At 42.4% G+C, this 22,427-nt stretch overlaps 1 protein-coding gene across 2 annotated transcripts in view; it reads left to right on the top strand.

Moving 5' to 3' along the window:
* SWAP70 (switching B cell complex subunit SWAP70) overlaps positions 1 to 22,427 on the top strand; it is a gene marked incomplete at its 5' end in the record, with an annotated part of 50,070 nt that overhangs the window by 12,624 nt on the left and 15,019 nt on the right. Inside the window, 2 exons of one of the 2 annotated variants that reach the window (XM_080618765.1) lie at positions 3,767 to 3,940; positions 17,818 to 18,045. In XM_080618765.1, the coding sequence (XP_080474891.1) occupies positions 3,767 to 3,940; positions 17,818 to 18,045 (402 nt within the window). The remainder of the gene's footprint in view (positions 1 to 3,766; positions 3,941 to 17,817; positions 18,046 to 22,427) is intronic. The other variant, XM_080618766.1, reaches the window with a different exon arrangement.

The following is a 22,427-nucleotide window of genomic DNA, read 5'->3' as shown; positions in this document are numbered from 1 at the left end:
CTTTTTTTTATCATTTGCCCAGGGCATAATCTGTTCTTTTGGATGCGGTGATTGCACAACAAATGCTATTAATTTATGCTAGTAAGCAAGGCTACTAAAGAAGGACTGGTGCTTCATACCCCCAAATGCAGAGCAAGTTCTCTCAATTTCCAGTCATATGTTTTCTAGTGAATTAATTGATTTGAGCAAGAGCAGTCTGGTCAAGAGAGTGTGTTTTGTTTTGTTTTTTTTAATCTGAAGATAACTTGCTTTAAAAAATTAGTGAAATATTTAAAGAATTAATCCTTAGATTTCTTTTTAAACAGATACGTAACTGTAACATAGAACGTTATTGAGGAGTTCGTAACCTTTTTGTAAGAACTTCTGTTGTACTTTTAAATACAACAGTTATAGCTTTTTTATATTTTTTTAGTGCTGGCTTACCTGTGTTACCCTGCAATAAAGCCTCTTTATATAGAACCAAGGAATCATCAGGAGAGCACAAGTCAATAGTGTAATGAGGCAAACTGGTTGCAACTAATTTCCTTTATCCAAATAGGGAGTTTGAATAAATAGTTTGAATAATTAGTATTGCCTAATAGATGATTTCTAGTATGGTGCTGCTTATTACTTAGCATGTAGATGTATCTAGGATTTTCTTGCATTTGAAACAAAATCTGCTCTTGTTCTGTAAGTGTCCCCTTCAGGAGGGAGCTGTCACTTGCTGATATCATAGAATAGTTAGGGTTGGAAAGGACCTTAAGATCATTTAGTTCCAGCCCCCCTGCCATGGGCAGGAACACCTCACTCTAAACCATGTCACCCAAGGCTCTGTCCAAGCTGGCCTTGACTGTCTTTTAACTTGTTTTATTTGGTTTCATAACCATATTTTAGCATGTTCCATTATTTATAATGTATGTCTTTTAATATAAATTGAAAATATTTCCTTTTCAATGGTGGTGAGATGGTGGTATTTTACAATATGCCTTACTTATAGCAGGAAAGAGACAGATGGGGGGAGGACATCGTTCTAAACCTCAGGTTACTTCATCTTCCAGACAACTTCATGAATGTTACTTACGCTACCAATGCTTGGCACATTTTTGGAGCTCATCTGGTCACTTAAAATATTAAGCCAAATATTTTTTGTGTTTTCTTATAATTTAGAATTATTTGGTACAATATTGATGGTGAGTTGAAAATTTTCTACTTTTATAGTTTCTTAACTAAATTAGAAGTACTTTTGCACACAAGTTCCAGTATAACTTAGAAACCGAACACATATTTTTAATTTCTGAACCTATGCTTAGAAATAATCTGTCATAAATCCAGAGAAATTATTTATTCAGAGTAATTATTATGTAGCTACTATGTAGTAGAGTGTTGCCCTTCAAGGAAGCCAAAATAGCACAGCCAAGACTTCTGTAGTATGGAGTTAGCTCTAAAGCAATTTGGATTTAGTTGCAGGATTTTCACCTTCCTTCCCCTCCCACCCCATACAAATGTACTTGTAGAAGGAAGGTACCAGGAATAGTTGGCACTGCTACATGGACTTGCATAGGAAAATTTTTGTTTTTCATTTAATAGAAATATTTAGTTCCATCCCTGATTTCAAATGTCTCTGGAAGAACAATTTTGTGATTATATCTGTTATTTAACAGCCAGTCTGATCCTTTAGAAAAAGAACCACAGATGTGAATCAGAGTTATTTTGAATTATTTTGGAGAGCTGAATCTTGAGTGCTTATCTGATTATTGTTCCTGAATAATTCCTAAAGAGTGTCTCTGCTCTGGATGACACATGGGCCCCACGAAGTCCATTTCAGAAGCAAGTTTGGATTCTGAAAAAAGGACTTGTATGTCTAAAGTGAGACCCCTGGCACAGTGCAACCTAGTCCCCTGTGGCAGAATGGTCCTGAAACCTTCTGTGTGGCTGCTGCCTAATCCTGATGGCAGTACCGTGCTGTAGGTGACCTGGATTTTGACATGAGCTTCTGAAGTACACACAGTCCGGCTTTGCTGTTTGAGCAGAAACCATGCACTTCCCTTTACCTGGCCAAGACCTGTGCCTTTCTCTACCTGTGTCCCTGTGGTCATTGATTGCTATCATGCGTTAAAACAGCAGCAGCTCATGGAGCAACCCGCTGTATTTATATAGCTTAGAGCACTTGCCAGATGGTGGCTGGAGGAAAGGAGATTTCTCGCCCCATCGGCATGTTCCTTGGGAGTAGCATAACCACTAGGACGTTCCACGGTGGAACTGCTCATCATCTGAGTGGGTGAAGCTGTTTTAGAAAAGAAGTTAAGCTTCATTGGGCAGGGTGGGGAGGACAGATAGGAAAAAGCAAAGGCAAGAGGAGCCAAAGGAAGAGATGCTGGCAGACTGAGGGAAGGGGAAGGAAACATGGCTTCTAGCCCTTGTTCCAAAGGGAGTTCGTTTGCTTATCTGGTATTTTATTTAAGACCCATGTTTCATGTACAAACATCTGGTATGCTGAGTTTGTGACTACAGCAGCTATAGATCCTACAGCTTCCACCTTCTTCAAAGCAGAGTAGCTGGCCTCTTGCACCATCACTTACATTGGTGGCCTGCTCTGCAAGCATGCAAAATCTGTGGCTTTCTTTCATGTCTCACTTTTAGTCCTGTAAACTGTAGTGTAAAGTACTGCTTAGAATAGGGTTGGCTTTCTGTTTACTTCTGTCTTCTTTTTTTCTTTTTTCTTTTTTCCTTCACCCGCATAATTTCGTCCCCTTCCTTAGCCTGTCTTTGAGTTAGCCCCTGTGGCTTGCCCTCCGCTATATTTGACTCTTACCAGACTGGATAGGAGATCATACAGTTTGCAGTGGTGTCCTTGGAGCGTCTGCACCAAGATGCATGGTTTGGCCCATCCTAAGAAAATGTCACTGAACATTTACCACAAGAAGTACAAGAACCTGTTATTTGGACATGTTTTCCAAAATCTCAAGGGACTTCCGTTACAATGCAGAGCATGCCTTTATCAGTTACATGTTGGCAAAGAAAGAGCATTGATATCATAGGGAGATAAATCTCAAACATAAATGAGGATTTAAAAAGAAAATGGAGGAAATGAAAGCTTTCGTATATGTAAATAATCCACAGATGGGTATGTTTACAGTTGCTAAGTATGATAAAGAATAACAAAAAAGAGAATTTTTTTTTTATCAAGGTGAATATTTGTAAGTCTGAGAAAAAGAAAAGATTCTAAGGGGATCAGTGTTTGAGGAAAAAATGTTTATATGTTTATAAATATCCTATAAGAGTTACATTTGAGTAACATGAAGTGGAAAAATATATTAAAGGTCTTTCCCAGCTACTGTTCCAATTCCTTTTAGCATATCCACATGTAGTTTTGGCTATATTGGTTTCCAGATTTGCTGTATAAAATCTCAGTAACTCAGTGCAATAGAAGGGCATTTGGAAACTGAAGACAGTTATGAAGGTGGTTTGGAAGCGAAACCTAATATACTAGAGGAGACACAGAATCCAGTATAGCCTCCTTCACATGAAGTCAAGCTGCTACTAACTCGACCAGAAATTGGAGTTTGGATGTAGATTTTGCTGGAAGAAATTCCTTAGTTGACCCCATACAAGAAGTCAGACCAGGCTTCTGCAGTGCTCTTTTTGGGGCCTTGATGTTTCTTGCAAACTAGAATTTTGTCAGTGCTTTTTGCATGACTTTTTTGTATGCCTGTTAAACTTTGTCTGTTATTCTGTGTCGTTTGTGCATATTAATTTCTTTTGTTGTTGTTCAATTTCTTCATTTTAGGTTCAAGGAAACTTTGACAAAGTTGAATTCAACAGGATGTGCTGGACTCTCTGTGCTAAAAAGAACCTCTCTAAAAGTCCTTTGCTGATTAGTGATGAAGATGCATTTAAAGTGTGGGTTATTTTTAACTTCTTATCGGAGGACAAATACCCTTTAATCATAGTACCTGAGGAGGTAAGAAACAAAAACTTAAGCTGTTTAACACCAGTTTGCTTCATGTCCCAGCTGAATATGTCGATTTAAGAGAAAATAATTGTTTTGTATTAAACTTTTGTTCCCCTCTTTTAATAACATAAGGCCTCAGATGCTTTTCTTTGTCTTCCAGGGTGCGTATGTAAGATTCCCACCGGTTACTTTAGATATTGATGGCTATCTTGTGTGTCATTTAAACAGCCTAGACTAAATGGGAGATGCTTCTTGTCCCCCAGTAAATAGTTTATTTTGCTTTTCGTGTGTACTGACTGGTGATGGGTGATGGTGATGGGGATGCTAGTTCCTGTGCCAGAATTTGGAGCTGTTGAGGTTCTTGCTTCGTTCATGAGTAGTGTAGGTATGTGATTTTTAGTCACTGTGCTTGCTTATATGTGCTTAAGATTTTGCACAGTTGGTGCATCAGTGTGATTCTGAAAATAAGTTCTCCTCTGCTCTGTTTTACCGTGACTTGCAAGATGAGTCTTCAGTCTCATGTCACCCTCCTGATGAAAAGGAGAAGTATGAACTTTTCTGGTAATGTCTATTTCTGATCAAAACCAGCCACCACCTGAACACTCTTGCTTGAAATTGTTGAAAGAACAATATCAGAGAGATCTCTCTACTATAAATTTGTGAACAAGTATGGGTAATGCTCAAATAGGTATTTTAACCCTAAAGCAAGATTTCAGTATCTCCACTATTCTCCACTTCAGGAGGGGTGAGGAAAGAAGCAGGAAGATCAGAACTGTAGGCGTAAATAATCTTTTGAAACTGTGTACAGAAATCCCAGGGGTTTGCAGTTCAGCACTGGAGTACTGATTAATAAGTATTTGCAAATTGTTGAACAGTCAGGAATCAAAACAGGCTGATTTACATGCCACTACGACATAACCGTTGGACTCCAAGCTGTTGTGCCAAACCATGAAGTACTGATAACTCCCCAGTTACAATAAACTGCTGGGGTTTTCCTTATAACTCACTTTTTAGGAGACTTGCACTCTGCGGTGTTTTGGATTTTGCCAGACTGGTGATGACAGGGCCCCACCTGGTGTGCTGTATTCCCATGCGAAATGGGACAGTCCCTTTCCTTGCTTTTCTGTTTTTTCTGACAGTTCTGGGAGATGGGCATAATGGTTATAAAAGCTAAGACAGCGTAATTGGTGCCAGATTTGGCTTTGTAAGGTCAGAGCCACTGATAAATGTCAGAACTGGGACTCAGATCTATGTCTGGTTTGTCATTGTGATCCCCACTGCGCAGCTGGGCTTATCTGAGGGTAGATATTTCGCATCTCCTTATTTGTTTGCATGGTTAAAAGCTTCAGCCCTGCCAACTCTGGGGTGTTGGCATTGCTCACTTGCTACCCCTCCACTAAGCAAGCCCCCAGATTCATGTTGCCTTCTGTAGCTGATGCCAGGTAATGGCAATGTGTCTGCTGGCAGATGAGCTGCAGAGTTGGCTCTGAGCCCAGGAGAAGTTTTCCAGATGTCATAGCTGCTTTGTTTTCTCTCCTTCCCATCCTTAATGTCCAGAGTTGACCTGTATGGCTCTTCTATTTGGAGTATTTTTGCAATTCTTAGGGTGGCTTTGTGTCTGCATCTCCTCGATTACAGCAGTGTTTAAATTGCGCAATATTGTTTAAAGAAAGTTTAAAGAGCTTGGCAAAGACAGGCTGCTCTGTTCTTATCAGACACAATGCCTGTATTCACTCTAACCTTTTGCCTTAGACCACACAGGTAATGTAATCAGCTGGTAGAGGAATGCTGTCTGTTTGCATTGGTCCTCCATGAGATTCTCTGTGCTTCTAGAAAATTCTGCATTTACTCATTTGCCCTTTTTGCACAAAACTCCAAAAGTTAAAATGCGAAGTCTCTGTTTTGGTCAGTGTTGCTTTTTCTCTGTGTGACCATTCATGTCTGCCTTTTAAGTTCTTATGTCTGAGGTTTTCTTATGTTAAGTCTAACTTCCAGATTCACCTAATAAAGGTATTTTTCCTTCCATTTACTTTTTATGCCTCTTGAGTTCAAAATAAAGCTTCGTTTTATATTTAGTCCTCACTATGTTATATTGCAGCCTTTCATTTAATTACAAAAGGACTTGCACGTCATGTATAAACTGAGGGGATTTTTGCACAGTGAAGAACAGAGAAGGGTGATGGAAGCATCGCTTTTCTGTGATGTTTATGTTTTGGTGAGAGCAATGTAAACTTCTCATGGATGACTACAGCTTCTGAGCCAGGGAGCAAGCTTTCCTTCCCTCCCTGTCTGTTGCTCTTACTGTTGGCTGAGAATGTTGCAACACACAATTTACTGCAGTTTCTGTCTCAAGAGTCTTTTGTGTGGGATCCAGCAATTTCCCCTCCTCCCTCCCTTCCACCTTGTAGGCTTTTGGGTTTCACAGATTTTGTTTTCCCTTTATAAGTAACTAGGAAACTTGTCTCATACTTTTGGGTTAGAAGGGTGATCCTCTGAAGATCCCATCTTGTGGATGGGAAGATTATAACAGAGAGAACTTTTTAGGTCTCCAGTGAATGTGTTGATACAACTTCATGTGGCTATGAGGATGCCTTTGCTTTCTCTTTCTTGGAGGAGCTGCTCTTTAAGACCTACTTGGGAGTCTCATTTTCTGGTGGAGCTTGGTGTTTGGTTTTTTTTTTTTTTTGTTTTTTTAAATAAGTGGTTTCTGCACTCATCTGAACAATTCATATCTGGAAAGCTCTCCTACTTGGGTGCAGGAGTGCAGTGTAAACACAGTGAAACTTCATTTAAACGGCACTAACCAAAGATGGGGGCTGCTGTCCTTTGTTCTTGCCTATGTTGTGTATTTTTGCACTAGTGCCACTGTGCTAGGCCTTTCATTTTAGACGTAGTTAGATGGGGCTGTTACCCCCATCTGCAAAGTGTTGATTTCCCTGCCTAGGTGTTGAATGGGCAGCAACTTGGGAACAGCTGTAGCTCAACCAGAGAAAGGAAAACAGGCTACAGAGATGTAAGTTTCCTTAGATTCAGGCTGAAGAGAGCAGTTACAAAGAGGGGTTTGAAAGCAATGGAGAGGTGACACAAGGGCCAGAAGTTGCTTCTTTAGCAGATACCAGACTGAAAGCCAGACAGCTTCTCATTTGCCATGGTGGGAGAGATGGCAGGTCTGCACTTGAGGGAAATAAGGTCAGTAAAGTCCCACATGGGGACGAGCTTGGGTTCGGGCGTGCAGTTTTGGGATGTGACTTCAAGGTTGAGAGGATCCGTCTGTTATGCAGAGAAGTCACAGAGGCACCCATCTGTCGGCCTGACCCAGTCTCAAGGGAGGTGTGTTGCCTACCTGGGGCTGGGATCAGGGATGTTGCAGAGAGGCTGCCTGCTCTAGTAAGTCCCACTGACTATTACCCACATCTAATTGTCCATGTGGGTGCTAGTGATATAGACAGCAGTAGCCTAGAGAACATTAAGGACTACAGAGCCCTGGGAGAGGTGGTTAGGGGCTCTGGAGCTCAGATTGTCTTTTGGTCAATTCTCAAGGATACAGGGGAGGACCCCAAAAAGGCTAGGAGTATTGGCCAGGTTAATAAATGGTTAGAACAGTGGTGCCAAACAGGGGCTTGGGCATTTAGAACATGGGAAGCAGTTTAGGAGGCCAGGTCTACTGGAGGCTGGTGGAGCTGGTCTGACAACGAAGGGGAAGAGTGGTTTTGGTAGGAGGCTTGCCAGGCTGGTCAAGAAAGCTTTAAACTAGGTATGTTGGGGGATGGGGGCATCATTCCAATCCAACACTCCCAGTCAGTTGCCAGCACCTATAATAAATGCTCGGAGCAATGTAGAGATATTCCAGCCGCTCCAGCCAATGATCTGGCTTCATTTGGAGCTTGGCTCAGATGCCTCTGTACAAATGCCTGTAGCATGGGGAACAAACAAGAGGAACTAGAGATGTGTGCACGTCTACGGGGGTATGATATAATAGGCATCACAGAAACATGGTGGGATGGCTCCTACGACTGGAGTATTGGAATGGAAGTTTACAGGCTCTTTAGAAAAGACAGGCCTGGCAGGCGGGGAGGGGGAGTTGCTATTTATGTTAGGGATAGGCTGGAGAGTATGGAACTCTGTCTGGGGACGGGTGAGCAGTCGACAGAGAGTTTGTGGGTCAGGGTTAAAGGGAGAACAGTGATGGGAGACATTACTGTGGGGATTTGATACAGACCACCTGACCAAGAGGATTCTGTGGATAAAGCACTCTATAGACAGATAGGAACAACCTCACGCTCACAGGCCCTTGTCCTCATGGGGAACTAAAACCACTCTGATACCTGTTGGAGGGACGGTACAGCCTGGCACAAACAATCCAGGAGGTTCCTCGATTGTGTGAAAGATAACTTCCTTCTGCAAGTAATACAGGAGCTGAAAAGGAGAGGTGCCATGCTTGACCTTGTGCTCACCAACAGGGAAGGGCTGGTTGGAAATGTGATGCTCCAGGGCAGCCTTGGTTGCAGCGATCAGGAGATGGTCGAATTCGAGATGCTCAGGACAATGAGAAGAGCGTGCAGCAAGCTCACTGCCCTGGACTTCAAGAGAGCAGACTTTGGCCTCTTCAGGAACCTGCTTAGTAAGGTTCCATGGGATATAGCCCTAGAGGGCAGGGGGGCCCAAGACTGTTGGTTGTTATTCAAGGATCACCTGCTACAAGCTCAGGAGTGTTGCATCCCAACTAGAAGGAAGTGCAGCAGGAGGGCCAGGAGACTTCCTTGAGTAGATAAGGAGCTGCTGAGGAAACTTTGAGGGGAAAAAAGAGGCTTATAAAAGGTGGAAGCAAGGACAGGTGGCCTGGGAAGAATACAGGGATGTTGTCCGGGAAGCTAGGGAGCAGGATGGGAAAGCTAAGGGCCAGTTAGAATTAAACTTGGCTAAGGATGTTAAGGATAACAGGAAGAGATTCTATAGGTACATTGCAAATGAAAGACAGACTAGGGACGATGTGGGTCCTCTCCAGAAGCTATCGGGAGAACTGGCTACCCTGGATTTGGAGAAGGCTGAGGTTCCTAATGACTTCCTTGCCTCGGTCTTCACTGGCAAAGGCTCTGACTGCACTACCCAAGTCTTGGAAGGCAGATGCAGGGACTGTGAGATTGAAGACCTTAGGCCCTCTGTAGGAAAGGATCTGGTTTGAGACCATCTTAAAAACCTAAACGTGCACTAGTCCATGGGACCTAATGAAATCCGTCTGCGGGTCCTGAAGAAGCTGTCGAATAAAATTGCTAAGCCACTGTCCATCATATTTGAAGAATCATGGCAGTCAGGTGAAGTTCCGATGATTGGAAAAAGGGAAATATAACCTCCATTTTCAAGAAGGGGAAAATGGATGACCCGGGGAATTACAGACCAGTCAGTCTCACCTCTGTGCCTGGCAAACTCTTGGAGCAGATTCTCCTGGAAGGCATGCTAAGGCACATGAAAAACAAGGAGGTGGTTGGTGACAGCCATCATGGCTTCACTAAGGGGAAATCCTGCCTGACCAATTTGGTGGCCTCCTATGATGGGGCTACGGAACTGATGGACAGGGGTAGAGCAGTTGACGTCATCTACCTGGACTTGTGCAAAGCGTTTGACACTGTCCCACATGACATCCTTGTCTCTAAATTGGAGAGACATCAATTTGATGGATGGACCACTCAGTGGCTAAAGAACTGGCTGGATGGCTGCACGCAGAGTTGTGGTCAATGGCTCAATGTTCAGCTGGAGACCGGTAACGAGTGGTGTCCCTCAGGGATAGGTGTTGGGACCGGTCTTGTTCAACATCTTTGTCGGTGACATGGACAGTGGGATTGAGCGCGCCCTCAGCAAGTTTGCCGATGACACCAAGCTGTGTGGTTCAGTTGATACGCTGGAGGGAAGGGATGCCATCCAGAGAGACCTTGACACGCTTGTGAGTTGGGCTGATGCCAACCTGATGAAGTTTAACCATGCCAAGTGCAAGGTCCTACACCTGGGTCAGAGCAACCCAGGCACAGCTACAGGTTGGGCAGAGAAGAGATTCAGAGCAGCCCTGTGGAGAAGGACTTGGGGGTGTTGGTTGATGAGAAAATGAACATGAGCTGGCTTCAGTGTGCGCTCGCAGCCCAGAAAGCCAACCGTATCCTGGGCTGCAATCAAACGGAGCATGACCAGCAGGTTGAAGGAGGTGATCCTGCCCCTCTACTTTGCTCTTGTGAGACCTCACTTGGAGTATTGTGTGCAGTTCTGGTGTCCTCAACATAAAAAGGATATGGAACTGTTGGAACAAGTCCAGAGGAGGGCCATGAGGATGATCAGGGGAGTGGAGCATCTCCCATATGAAGACAGGCTGAGAAAGTTGGGGCTGTTCAGCCTGGAGAAGAGAAGGCTGCGTGGAGACCTCATAGCAGCCTTCCAGTATCTGAAGGGGGCCTACAAGGATGCTGGGGAGGGACTCTTCATCAGGGACTGTAGTGACAGGACAAGGGGTAACGGGTTAAAACTTAAACAGGAGAAGTTTAGCTTGGATATAAGGAAGAAATTCTTTACTGTGAGGGTGGTGAGGCACTGGAATGGGTTGCCCAGGGAAGCTGTGAGTGCTCCATCCTTGGTGGTGTTCAAGGCCAGGTTGGCTGAGGCCTTGGGTGGCATGGTTTAGTGTGTGGTGTCCCTGCCCGTGGCAGGGGGGGTTGGAACTAGATGATCTTAAGGTCCTGTCCAACCCTAACAATTCTATGATTCTAAGTAAAATCACAGAGATACAGGGGCTGGGTGCCTATGCAGGGACACTGAGCTAATGAGGTAATGGCCTCGTGTTCCACTGTGGTTACTGATGAGCAGCTGGAAGCAGCTAGGAGAGTTGGAAAGATGAGAGATCCATGAATATTTTTTTTTTTGCGCAGGTGCTTGTGTCCCAGGGAAGTGCAAAATAGTGTAAAATCTGAAAGTTTCCCTTCTCTTTCAGGTGATGAGCCTTGGTACATGCAGAGTAAAATACTTCTGTGAACTGGGTAAATGTGGTATCCTCAGAGGGGTTCAGATGGACTGGAGGAAAACAGTGCTTTATTTGTTTGGTTTAATTAAAATTAGTGCTGTTGGACAGCTTTCAGAATTAATACAATTCTCAGCTAACAACAGATCTGCCTCCTGGTGCAGTGGGGCAGTGCTTTACCAAGCAGGTATACTGCTAATGCATCTGGAAAGCAGGGGGCTGGGTGGGAGCTCCTTCCAATCCTCACAACCAGTCTTTTCCATTACATCGTCTGAGATGCAGTCATCCCGGATGTGTGTGTTTCCTTCAGCTCTTACAGACATTATCTGTTCCACCAGAAGGATAAAATAAAAGGAAGAAAGGTGGAGAGAACTGTAGCCTTAAGAGGAGAAATATTTCTAGTGTCATGAGCTTTCCTGACAACTTACCTCTTACTTGTTCCAGGCTCATTTGTGTGCCTTGGTATTGTTTAACTAGATATCTTCTGTTTTTATAAAAAGGTTTCCAAACACTTTCCCTTTCTTATTTCCGGACATGTGACTGCAGCCTTGGGAATGCTTTATCCCCTGAAAGCTGTGGTATGTGGTTGGCTGTGTTTCTGAGCCATCCTTAATGGTGAAACTCACAGATATGTACACTGCAAGCTGCACACTCTTTGTGTGTTGTAGCCTAGTGTTCGCATAACTTGGTTTAGGTAAGCCAAGTGTATTTGTTGTCTCTGTTTTTTAAGCTTGCCTTCTTGAAAAAAGGAGACTTGCACAGTAATTTTTCACTTGTCCTGTATCCTTCAAGTGTTTTAATACATGTCGTTTCTAATCCACCTAGTTAGGACAAAGAGAGTCCAAAATATGTGAGGCTTTCTGTGTATTTGAAAATGAGAAAATGTTTTGTAGACTGAGGAGGTGAAAGTCTGAAGCTGTCCAGTGGTGATTTTTTCTGAAGGCATTTCTTTCAGAAAAAGGTTTGTTGTGGCCATGTTTGCTTCCTTGTTCTGCATTCTAGTATCAGAAACTGATACAGTGAATAAAACACTGGGAATTGAAGCTTGGCTGTTCAGAAAAAATCAAACCTGATACAACTAGAATGAAAGCTCCTTGTGTGGGGTTTTAATTGACCCATGATCTTTACAAGTTCATCATGATGATTAGAAAGGTTTTCATCACGACTTGCATCAGTTCTTCCCATTTCACTACTCTTTTACTCGATGCAAAAAATAAGACAGTTTTCAGCTTATGCAGCAGGTTGTTTTTATGATTTGCATGTTACAAAGTTTTTTGAATTAAACTTTATTGTGCTATTTAATTCTAATTTAACTTTAAAAAGAAAGGTGGCTAATGAACATAGTTTTTTTTGGTGGAAAGGAAGGAACAAATTTTAACTTAAAAGTGGTGCTCTGATGGGATGAAAAGAAGGAATTGATAATGACTGTGAAAGGGGATATGATTGCTTTTATGTCTCTTGCCCAGTAACGTGTTTCCCCAGAATTCTGTACAATGTGAATAAACTTTTTACATCTGCTCTGTTAATATCACAAACCTTATTTAAATAGTATGAACTATTATAGAATAGTTCATATAGATAAGAATGGCCTTATCTGCTGTATTTTGTTGGGCATGAAGGCCTCCTTGATGTTATTTTTCATTTTTCATCTTCCAAGAGACCCACTTGTATATCAGAGAAATATGTGAAATATCTATAATACTTCATTCCACATGGAGGGTAGTGCCAGGAATACCTGGAAAAGAGCAACAAATGGGTGTTGAAACAGGAAAATAAAGTGCCCTCTGAAAGAAGATTCCAAACAGACTGCATAGCTCATGTTAAAGAACTGCTGTTCTTTATATAATTTTTGTTTTCTTTTGGCAAAATTCTGGCTGAAAAGCTTCTGTTGATTTGAGATGGAAGCTGTTTGTCATACTGTGGAACCAGTTGGTCCATGCTGGTGTGTGTAGTGTTAGCAATACCCTGTGTTTTATGTCTGTATCCAGGAGTCAGGTCCAGTCAGAATAGCAGCAAATGTTGCTTCATGCTTGCTTTTTGACACTCTACTTTTTAACCACAAAAATAGGTTGCGTTTGAGTCAGTAGACTGAATTGGTCAGTTATTTGCTGAGTTGACATATCTCTTTGGGGAGGAGGGGAAACGTTTGCTCTCAGAAGTTCCTCATTTGAGCACATAATGAATGGTCTCTTATTTGCTTCCACATTGATCCAACTTATTTCTTTATATTTACCTCACACTTTTTTCCACATTTATACCCCACTGCAACACTCGCTGTTGCTATTGAGCGGATAATGTTAGGTAATTCTTTTCTGGGGACTTAGGTTAGTCATGTAGTTACCTGAATGCAAGATAAAGCTTGATTTTTTTTTTTTGTTTGTTCTTTTTTTTGTTTGTTTGGGGTTGTTTTTGGTTTGGTTTTTTTTTTTTTTTTTTTTTTTTTTTTTAAATTTAAGTTTTAATATGCACAGGTCCTTTTCATTTAAGAAGAGTTAATGTATTTTATGTACTTTAATGGGTTTATAGGATATTTGTGGTCATAATAGTGACTTGATCTGTTCTAATAATCAAAATAAGGTGAAATGTGTACAGATGACATTAAAGGAAAGGATATGTTGACACATTTTTAGTGCATTACATGAGAACATGTACTAGCCAAGAGTTTTGCATTGCTTCTTCTCCAGACCATTTGTTTAAGCTGTGGCTTAAGCAAAAAAGTGGAAAAGTCTATTTGGGTATGATTTCTTGTGTGTGTCCCTGTATCTTCAAGTGAGTCCTAGTACTTCGAGATAATTAACCAAAGGAATTTGGGAGTTTCATGCCTCGAGCAGTATAACAAGTTGTGAAATCTTGGAACAATATATTTTCAAGTTGAAGTCCATTAAGTTTTAAGTACTTTTTTTTTTTTTAATTACTGTTTAGAATTCGGGCAGTTTTATTATGTACCTAATTAAGCCTCAGTAATTTGAGCTTAAGTACGGGATCATAGTTCAGAACTGATGCTGTTCAGAGGGACTGAGCTGAGTGGCAGAATGTGTTTTGAATGTGGGGAAAAAAGTTACTTCTGCATTGATGCCGGAGCTTGTTTCAGCTCATCAAATCCAGGTTTTAGGAGATTTGCTTTGAAACGAGTTCACAGTGCTCCTGTTCTTGCATGCCAAGAAGGACTTTTTTGGGATGTTGGTTCTGTTTTGTTTTTTTTTTTTTTTTTTTCCTGTAATACTTGTCTGAAGTAGGAAGTAAGCTGCTTCCTGCCCCTAACTGAATGCTGAGGATTTATTGTAATTGGTGCTTGAAAGCCTTGGATTAGTTTTTTGACTTAAGGATGTCGGAGAGTGAAAACCAGCAAAGCATATTTTAAAGTTCTTTTTTTTTTAAAATGAATTTGTTACTGACAATCTAGTAGAAGTTCCATGTTGTTTGCTTGGAAGGGCATGCTAATTTCGTTGCTCTCATGTGATTATATTAATGTCAGTAATTCAGAGCTGTGTGTGGAACCAGTGCAAAGCATTGTTTTATGACTTGTGTTGAAGAGTCTGGATGTGAGCAGCAGTGATCATGGCAAGCAGAGCCCTGGCACTGTGAGGAGGAGGCCTGAATGCACAGCCTGCATGGAGAGGATGAAGCGGGTGTGCAGGTGTGTTGTCTGTAGAGATGCTTTCCTCAGGTGGCAGGCACTGAGCTGAAAGTCATCTCTTCTGATCACCAAAAACATTGTACCCTCTCTCTCAGTTAGCGCTTGTGTACAGATTGAATGCTGCTTTTGCAGAGGTCTCTGTTCAGATCATGCCTTTGCTAGTAAGAATTGAATGAGGAGCAACTGTGCCAGTATTTTAGCGCCCTCATTGTAAAGAATTTTTTCATCCTATCCAGCCTTGAATCTCTCCTCTTTTAGTTTAAAACCATCACCCCTTGTCCTATCGCAGCAGGCCGTGCTAAAAAGTCTTTTCCCATCTTTCTTATAGGCCCCTTTTAAGAACTGAAAGGCTGCAATAAGGTCTCCCTGGAGTCTTCTCCAGGCAGAAGACCGCAACTCCCTCAGCCTGTCCATCACCTCCCTCTGCAACTCCCTCACCTGATGGAGAGGTGCTCCATCCCTCTGATCATTTCTGTGGCCCTCCTCTGGACCCTCTCCAACAGGTCCATGTCTTTTCCTGTGCTGAGGACTCTAGAGCTGGATGCAGTACTTAAAGTGGGGTCTCACCAGAGCAGAGTAAAGGGGCAGAATCACTTCCCTTGTCCTGCTGGCCACACTCCTTTGGTTGCAGCCCAAGATATAATTGGTTTTCTGGGCTGCAAGTGTACATTGCCAGCTCATATCTAGTCTTTCATCCGCCGGTACCCCCAAGTCCTTCTCCTCAGAGATACTCTCAAGCCCTTCATCCCCCATCCTAACTTGATACCGAGGGCTGCCCTGCCCTAGGTGCAGGACTTTCCACTTGGCCCCATTGAACCTTATGAGGTTCACATGGGCCCATCTCTTGAGCCTGTCCAAGTCCCTGTGAATGACATCCCATCCCTCAGGTGTGTTAACTGCACCACTCAGCTTCATGTCATCTGCAGACTTGCTGATGGTGCACTCAATCTCACTGTCCATGTCATTGATGAAGATATTAAACAGTAGTGGTCCCAGTACGGACTCCTGAGGGATGCCACTTGTCACTGGTGTCCATCCAGACATTGAACCATTGACCACTACCCTCTGGATGCAACCATCCAGCCAATCACTCATCCACCAAACAGTCCACCCATCAAATCCATATCTCTCCAGTTTAGAGAGAAGGATGTTGTGAGGGACTGTGTCAGAGGCTTTACGGAAGTCCGGATAGACAACATCCATAGCCCGCCCTTTGTCCACTGATGTAGTAACTCCATCATAGAAGGCCTTCAGGTTGGTCAGGCAGGACTTGCCTTTGGTGAAGCCTTGCTGGCTGTCTCCAATCACCTCCCTGTCCTCTATATGCCCCAGCATAGCTCTAAAAGCATCTGTTCCATGATCTTCCAAGACACAGAGTTGAGGCTGAGGTTGGTAGTTCCCAGGGTCCTCCTTTCCGTCCTTTTTAAAAATGGGTATGATATTGCCCTTTTCCCAGTCACCAGGGATGTTTCCGGACTACCATGACTTCCCAAATATCATGCAGAGTTGCTTGGCAACTGCATCAGCCAATTCCCTCAGGACTCTGGGATGGATCTCATCAGGTCCCGTAGACTTATGTGTGTTCAGATTCCTCAAATGGTCATGAACATGATCTTCACTTACAGTGAGAGGGACTTTGCTTCCCCCACTTCCCACCTTGCAGTTCGTATGCACTTGCTGCTTATTCAGCAGAGCAGGAACTTTTCTCTAGACAGTGCAGCAGCTTTCAGTAGCTTCTCCATTTTACTGTAGCATTAGTCCATGTGTTACTAGAGTAGGGGCTGTGTGTCCAAGAACACTTATTGAGCTGAAACAGTAAGAAAAGCCTCCCTATCTGCAGGGTGATTTTGGTGATTTACTGCTTTGACAGATGAGTGTGTTCTGCTACCCACTTGTGTGTTTCTTCATCACAGATATGAGGGAAAGGAAAGAGGTTTACAACTGTACTAGTTGCAAGAGAGAGAAGCAGCAGCCACAACATGAGGATGCGTGCTGCATCAAAACCTTGAGACCTTGGAGTCCTTGTGGTGAAATATGTGAGGAAAAAACACTTCTTTATTTCTTTGTAATCCCAAATCTCTCAGGCAGAGATTGCTGGGTGCTCAAAAGCCTGTTAGACCAGCTGAAAGGTGACTCTGAGCTGTAGCTGGAAAATCAGTTTGTTCTGTGGTCAAACATCATCTTTCTTTCAGACAGTGTTTTTCTTGCTTGTAGGAGAAATTTCATTGTGTTTTGAAGCAGTGCTGAGGAACAGAGGTGAACCAGCATTGGTGATTAAGAAAAAGAAGTCCTAGAAGTTATATGGTTTCCACCACTTTTCAATGAATTCATGTTGTACATGATTTTTGATAACAGGATTCAGACTCCCAAGTCACTTGGTGTTTCCGAAACCACTCCTAAAACAGGTAAACTGAAAGTGGAGCAGACTGACCTGAAGGACTGACCTTCAGAAAAGCAGCACTTGAGGAAACCTTTGTTACTTCCATGTGCACAAGCAGAACCTGAAAGGATTGTGTTGCTTTCCCTCTGCATGTCTGTGCGCCAGGCACTGTGCATTTCCCTCCCTGTGTGTCCTGGGTTCAGCAGTAGCAGTCATTTTTTCTCCTTCTTAGTAGCTGATGCAGTGCTGTGTTTTTGACTTTTAGCCTGGGAACAGCGCTGATAACACCCATGTTTTTAGTGGATGTGAAAAATTTGTCCTTTTACTTTTCTTGATACAATCTGCCAAGATTGTGTCCACTGATGGAGTGCTTGAGAGCTAGAGAAGAGGGATCAGGTGAAGGCGAAGATAGGTGATCATACCTTGGTAGTTTTTCATTTCACTTCTTGTATAAACTGCCATCTTTTCTTACTTTTTCTAATTTGTTTGTTTTTTATCTCACCGGAATACTTTTTGGAACTTCTTGCTTTCTCACACTTCAGTCATGGCTCCAAACTATATTTCGGAAGATGTTGCAGGGAAGGTCCCATGTGTTCTGTAGGAATCTAAAATGTTAAAAGAGGCTGACAGGTTCAATTCTTTGTTTCTTTGCAATGAAGAGAGTAGCTGCAGGACGGGCTTGGCAGTCAAAAGTTCAACTGAGACAGGCGCCTAAATTCTTTGCTAACTAAACCACCTGTGCTTAGGAGCCTACATGTGAGTGCAGAAATCCAGCTGTAGTCATAGTCTAGAGAAGCTTAGCTTACACCTCTGAAACACTTGGTTTCCATTCCTGCTGAAAATTATTGATTTCTGTTTGTGTTTCTGTACAGATTGAATATTTACTTAAAAAACTCACTGAAGCAATGGGAGCAGGCTGGCAGCAGGAGCAGTTTGACCATTACAAGATTGCTCTCAACACCAGTCGAGAAGGTCTTTCTGCATGGGAGCTGATTGATCTCATTGGCAGTGGGCAGTTTAGTAAAGGAATGGACCGACAGACGGTGTCCATGGCGATCAATGAAGTCTTTAATGAGCTCATATTAGATGTACTCAAACAGGTAAGAACCACAGAGAAATAATGCTTTGGAGTAGAAAATGTATTGCATAATTAGAAAATGTTCAACTTGTACTGAAATTTCTTTACCTGATGGATAATGAGCAGGGGAAATGAGGTAAATGACATAAGGGTTCTTTAATCTGAGCTTATTTTTATAAAAGAGAAGTTGTGCTACTGTTCAGATTGTTGTAATTGTTGCACTATTATGATTGAGTTGCTTGTTGGGAGAGTGTTTTTAAAAGACGTGTGCTCTGACTTGAAGTACAACCTTTTTATACTGGTATGAACAGCTTATTAGCTGACAGAATAGCTGCAACACATTGTCAGTTCTTAAACTGGTGACAACTCTTCAGTCTTAGAAGATACTGGGTTTTAGTTTCAGTTATGTTGTAGCCAAGAAACATTGTGCTGCTGATCACGTCTGTATGCAAACAACGTCTTCTGGACAGAAGTATTGCTCCAGCTGAAGGGTCTGCTTCTAAGTTGTATCACTTCAAACTGGGCAAAAAGATGTAGAAGAGTTCCAGAGCTCCCTCTCTTCGTGTTCTGCTTAGCAGACATGTAACTGACAGCTTATCCATTCTTAAACACGAGAAGTCATTCTGCCCTTCATATTCTTATCAAACATCTGTCAATCATCAGTTTCTTTGGATTTCCAGTGGCTGGATTATCAATTTAGGAATGGCTTTTAAAACTGCATTTCCTTAATGGAAACTATACCTGTCACAGCAGAGCTTACCTAGAGAACTCTTTAAAATTGACTTTTACCTGACAGAGAATTTTTTTCATCTTTGATTTCTTGGATTCTTGGTGAGTAGAGAAACAAAGGTTTTCTTGGCAGGCTTTCCTAAGCTGTTCTGAATAAATTGTCAGAAAGTCTTGGCACAGGAAATTCTTTCAGAATATCCACAGAACAATGCGAAAGTCTATTTTTATTAACTGCTGGTTGCCTGTTGGAGGTGAGGGCTGGGGACACATTGTCAGTTGAGGGCAAAATGAAGTCATTCTGGTGTTTAATACCATGAAAATAAAATAACCAGTGTCAGGTCAGTACTTCCAGTTGAGGCTCATGAGGAAATCAGATTTCTTTTCAGTTTTGATACTGCATTGTGGCTCTCTCTTCACCCTGCTATCCACCTTTTTTTTACTGTCTCCTTCCTTTCCTCTCCCGGTGGCTGCGCCTCTTTCTCAAGGATGTCTGAGTGTCTTTGAGTAGTTCCTTGACACATAAAAATAGTTTGTGTCAAGATTTGGCCCAACACCTCCTGGACAGTCACTAGCCTAATGGAGGGCGAAGTTCTCTGTGTGACTTACAGGCGTCTGGTTCAGTTTATTAAAGTCTATGATTACTTCAAGGTATTAATGAATGACCTGTTGTAGTCGAGTGTCATACTACCCTTTTTAGTGTACACTTATCCTGGATCTCTGAGGCCTATAGAGGGTAGCAGTGATAGTTACATTTGTGATACTCGTTTTCTGAAAGAGGTATCCTGTCACATGATAATTGGTGTGAAAAGATCCCCAGGGGTTGTCAGTGGGCTCTTGCAAGATGAGAAGCTGCTGATGCACTGAAATAATAGGTAAAGATTTTGCAGCAGTTGGAGGGGAAAATACCAGTCTGACTTGGGTTTGAAAGCAAATTCAGTGTGTCGAGGGGTGGGGTGGGGGAAGCACCTAGTTATGACCTGTACTCAAGGCATGAAAGATTGAAGCTGTGGGAGTCCTTCACGTGCCCTTGTGATCACCCAGACCTCAGACCCAAGTGCGGAGGCATCAGACAAAGCTGTTTCTCTGCACATTCCTGCTTTGGAGCAGGGGGTGGGATGGCAGAGGGGAATAGGCATGGCCGTGGTTCTGGCCACGTTTAACTGGCTAGAAGAGCTGAGCATAGATAAGCTGTACGTGTAGGGGGTGTTTCTTTTTTTGTATAGTGTTTTAAGCAAATGAGCTGCTCCAACTGTCCTAACTTTTAATTTCCCTCAGACCTCTACAGAAAGACACTTGACTTGAATATGTCACAACACATTTATTCGTTGTCTTGTGTCAAAAATTGCTGTAGCTAAAAGCCATTACAGAAAAATGTTCCTTGGTCTCCTTTCCAACTTCTTTCATCCTCTTAATCTGGAATACTTGGAGTACAGTCCTTTCTGTACGGCTTGTTCATAGCTATGTTGATGTAGGTGTTTTAGTTTCATCTGTGATTTGACTTTTTTCTGAAGCTAGAAGCCTGTCATAAGTATGTAAGTAATTGGGGATTATGGTTTCAGAAAGGGCAGATATAGCAGAAATCCTAGCAAAACTCTAGATATTAAAAATTGACTAGGTCACAGCAGTGCCCTGGATAAGATCACTAAAAATGCCTGAAAGAATGACCAATTATTACATCATTCTCCATGCATCCTTTTCCGTGACAGAGTTTTTGAATCTCCGTAGCAACACCAGGTAATGTGTAACAGGGTTACTAGTGTAACTGCACTTAGTATTGCTGCTTTTGTTTTAGATATGTTAATGCTCAATAGAGGTCAACTAGAATGATTTGGTCATAATACCAGCCTATTTATTGTCATTACAGAAGATTTTAATTTTTATTCTTTTATTCATATATAAAGCTCAGTGGCAAAGTATGGGCTTATCTTCTTTTGTTTTTGTTAAGGCTTGCAAGTGGATTATCTTTCAAAGAAAATAAAATACTGTGAGTGAAAACTTGGTGTTGTTTAAATCAAGGTACAACTCTGTTCCTTTAAAATCCAGGCATCACCAGTCTTCCCATATCCCATCCAAAAAAGATGCCAGGAGTATGGTTCTGTTATCAGTTTCTCCTAACGTACTCATTGAAGTATCCTATATGGAATTGTTTCTTTAGTGGGGTGCATCTAAATAGGTATGTTGGCAGGGTAGAGCCACCCCCAGCACAGAGGTGTTTCTGCTTCACCCCTGGGAATATCCCATAACAGGCTGGATTTACAGTTTGTAGGTGCAGGCACACATCTGTCACTGGTGTGTGCACCCACACAGAACTGATTTCTAATAACAGCTGCCATTAAAGTATTACAGGTGAGTCTTAGCAATGACAAATGTCATAGAATCATAGAATGGTTTGGTTTGGAAGGGACCTTCAAGGTCATCTAGTTCCAACCCCCCTTCCACAGGCAGGAACACTTCCCACTAGATCAGGTGGCTCCAAGCCCTGTCAATCTGACCTTGAACATGTCTCTGCTTGACTGAAGAAAACTAAATATTAAAGCTCATCAAAGAGGACATCACTGTCCTTACCAGCTAATTTAATGGAGGATTATGTGCTTTAAAGTTCTGGAGAGAGGATGAATTGTGTCTTTGACTTCAGAGTTAACTCCGGTGTGCATTTGGTGGCGGGAATACAAAAATGACAGCTTTATGATTTTAACAGACGTTGGCAATAGAGTTAAGTTACTGAGCGGAAATAAACAAGCAAATTTTGATTCAAGTATTTATCAGTGTTGAAGTTAATAGCCAGGAGTGGATTCACTATTTTAAAATCATGTCTGAAAGACAGAAATGGAAAAGAAACTGTTTCAAGGTAGAAAAATGATGTGTTGACATTCCTGCCTTTCTCGCGTGTATTTTTGTTGCTTTTGTTTTCTCATTCCTGTACTTTTGAAAGTTGTTTGCTATAATTTGAGAATGAAGACCCTAGGCCCACTGTAGGAGAGGATCTGGTTTGAGACCGTCTTAAAAACCTAAATGTACACAAGTCCATGGGACCTGACGAAATCCATCCGCGGGTCCTGAAGGAGGTGGCGAATGAAGTTGCTAAGCCACTGGCCATCATATTTGAAAAATCATGGCAGTCAGGTGAAGTTCCCAACGACTGGAAAAAGGGAAATATAACCCCCATTTTCAAGAAGGGGAAAATGGATGACCCAGGGAATTACAGACCAGTCAGTCTCACCTCTGTGCCTGGCAAAATCTTGGAGCAGATTCTCCTGGAAGGCATGCTAAGGCACATGAAAAACAAGGAGGTGGTTGGTGACAGCCATCATGGCTTCACTAAGGGGAAATCCTGCCTGACCAATTTGGTGGCCTTCTACGATGGGGCTACGAAACTGATGGACCAGGGGCAGAGCAGTTGACGTCATCTACCTGGATTTGTGCAAAGTGTTTGACGCTGTCCCACATGACATCCTTGTCTCTAAATTGGAGAGACATCAATTTGATGGGTGGACCACTCGGTGGCTAAAGAACTGGCTGGATGGCTGCACGCAGAGTTGTGGTCAATGGCTCAATGTCCGGCTGGAGACCAGTAACAAGTGGTGTTCCTCAGGGATCGGTGTTGGGACTGGTCTTGTTCAACATCTTTGTCAGTGACATGGACAGTGGGATTGAGTGTGCCCTCAGCAAGTTTGC

The sequence above is a fragment of the Psittacula echo genome, assembly GCF_963264785.1.
Source record: "Psittacula echo genome assembly, chromosome: 5".
Lineage (NCBI taxonomy): Eukaryota > Metazoa > Chordata > Aves > Psittaciformes > Psittacidae > Psittacula > Psittacula echo.
This window is presented reverse-complemented; position numbering and strand designations above follow the sequence as displayed.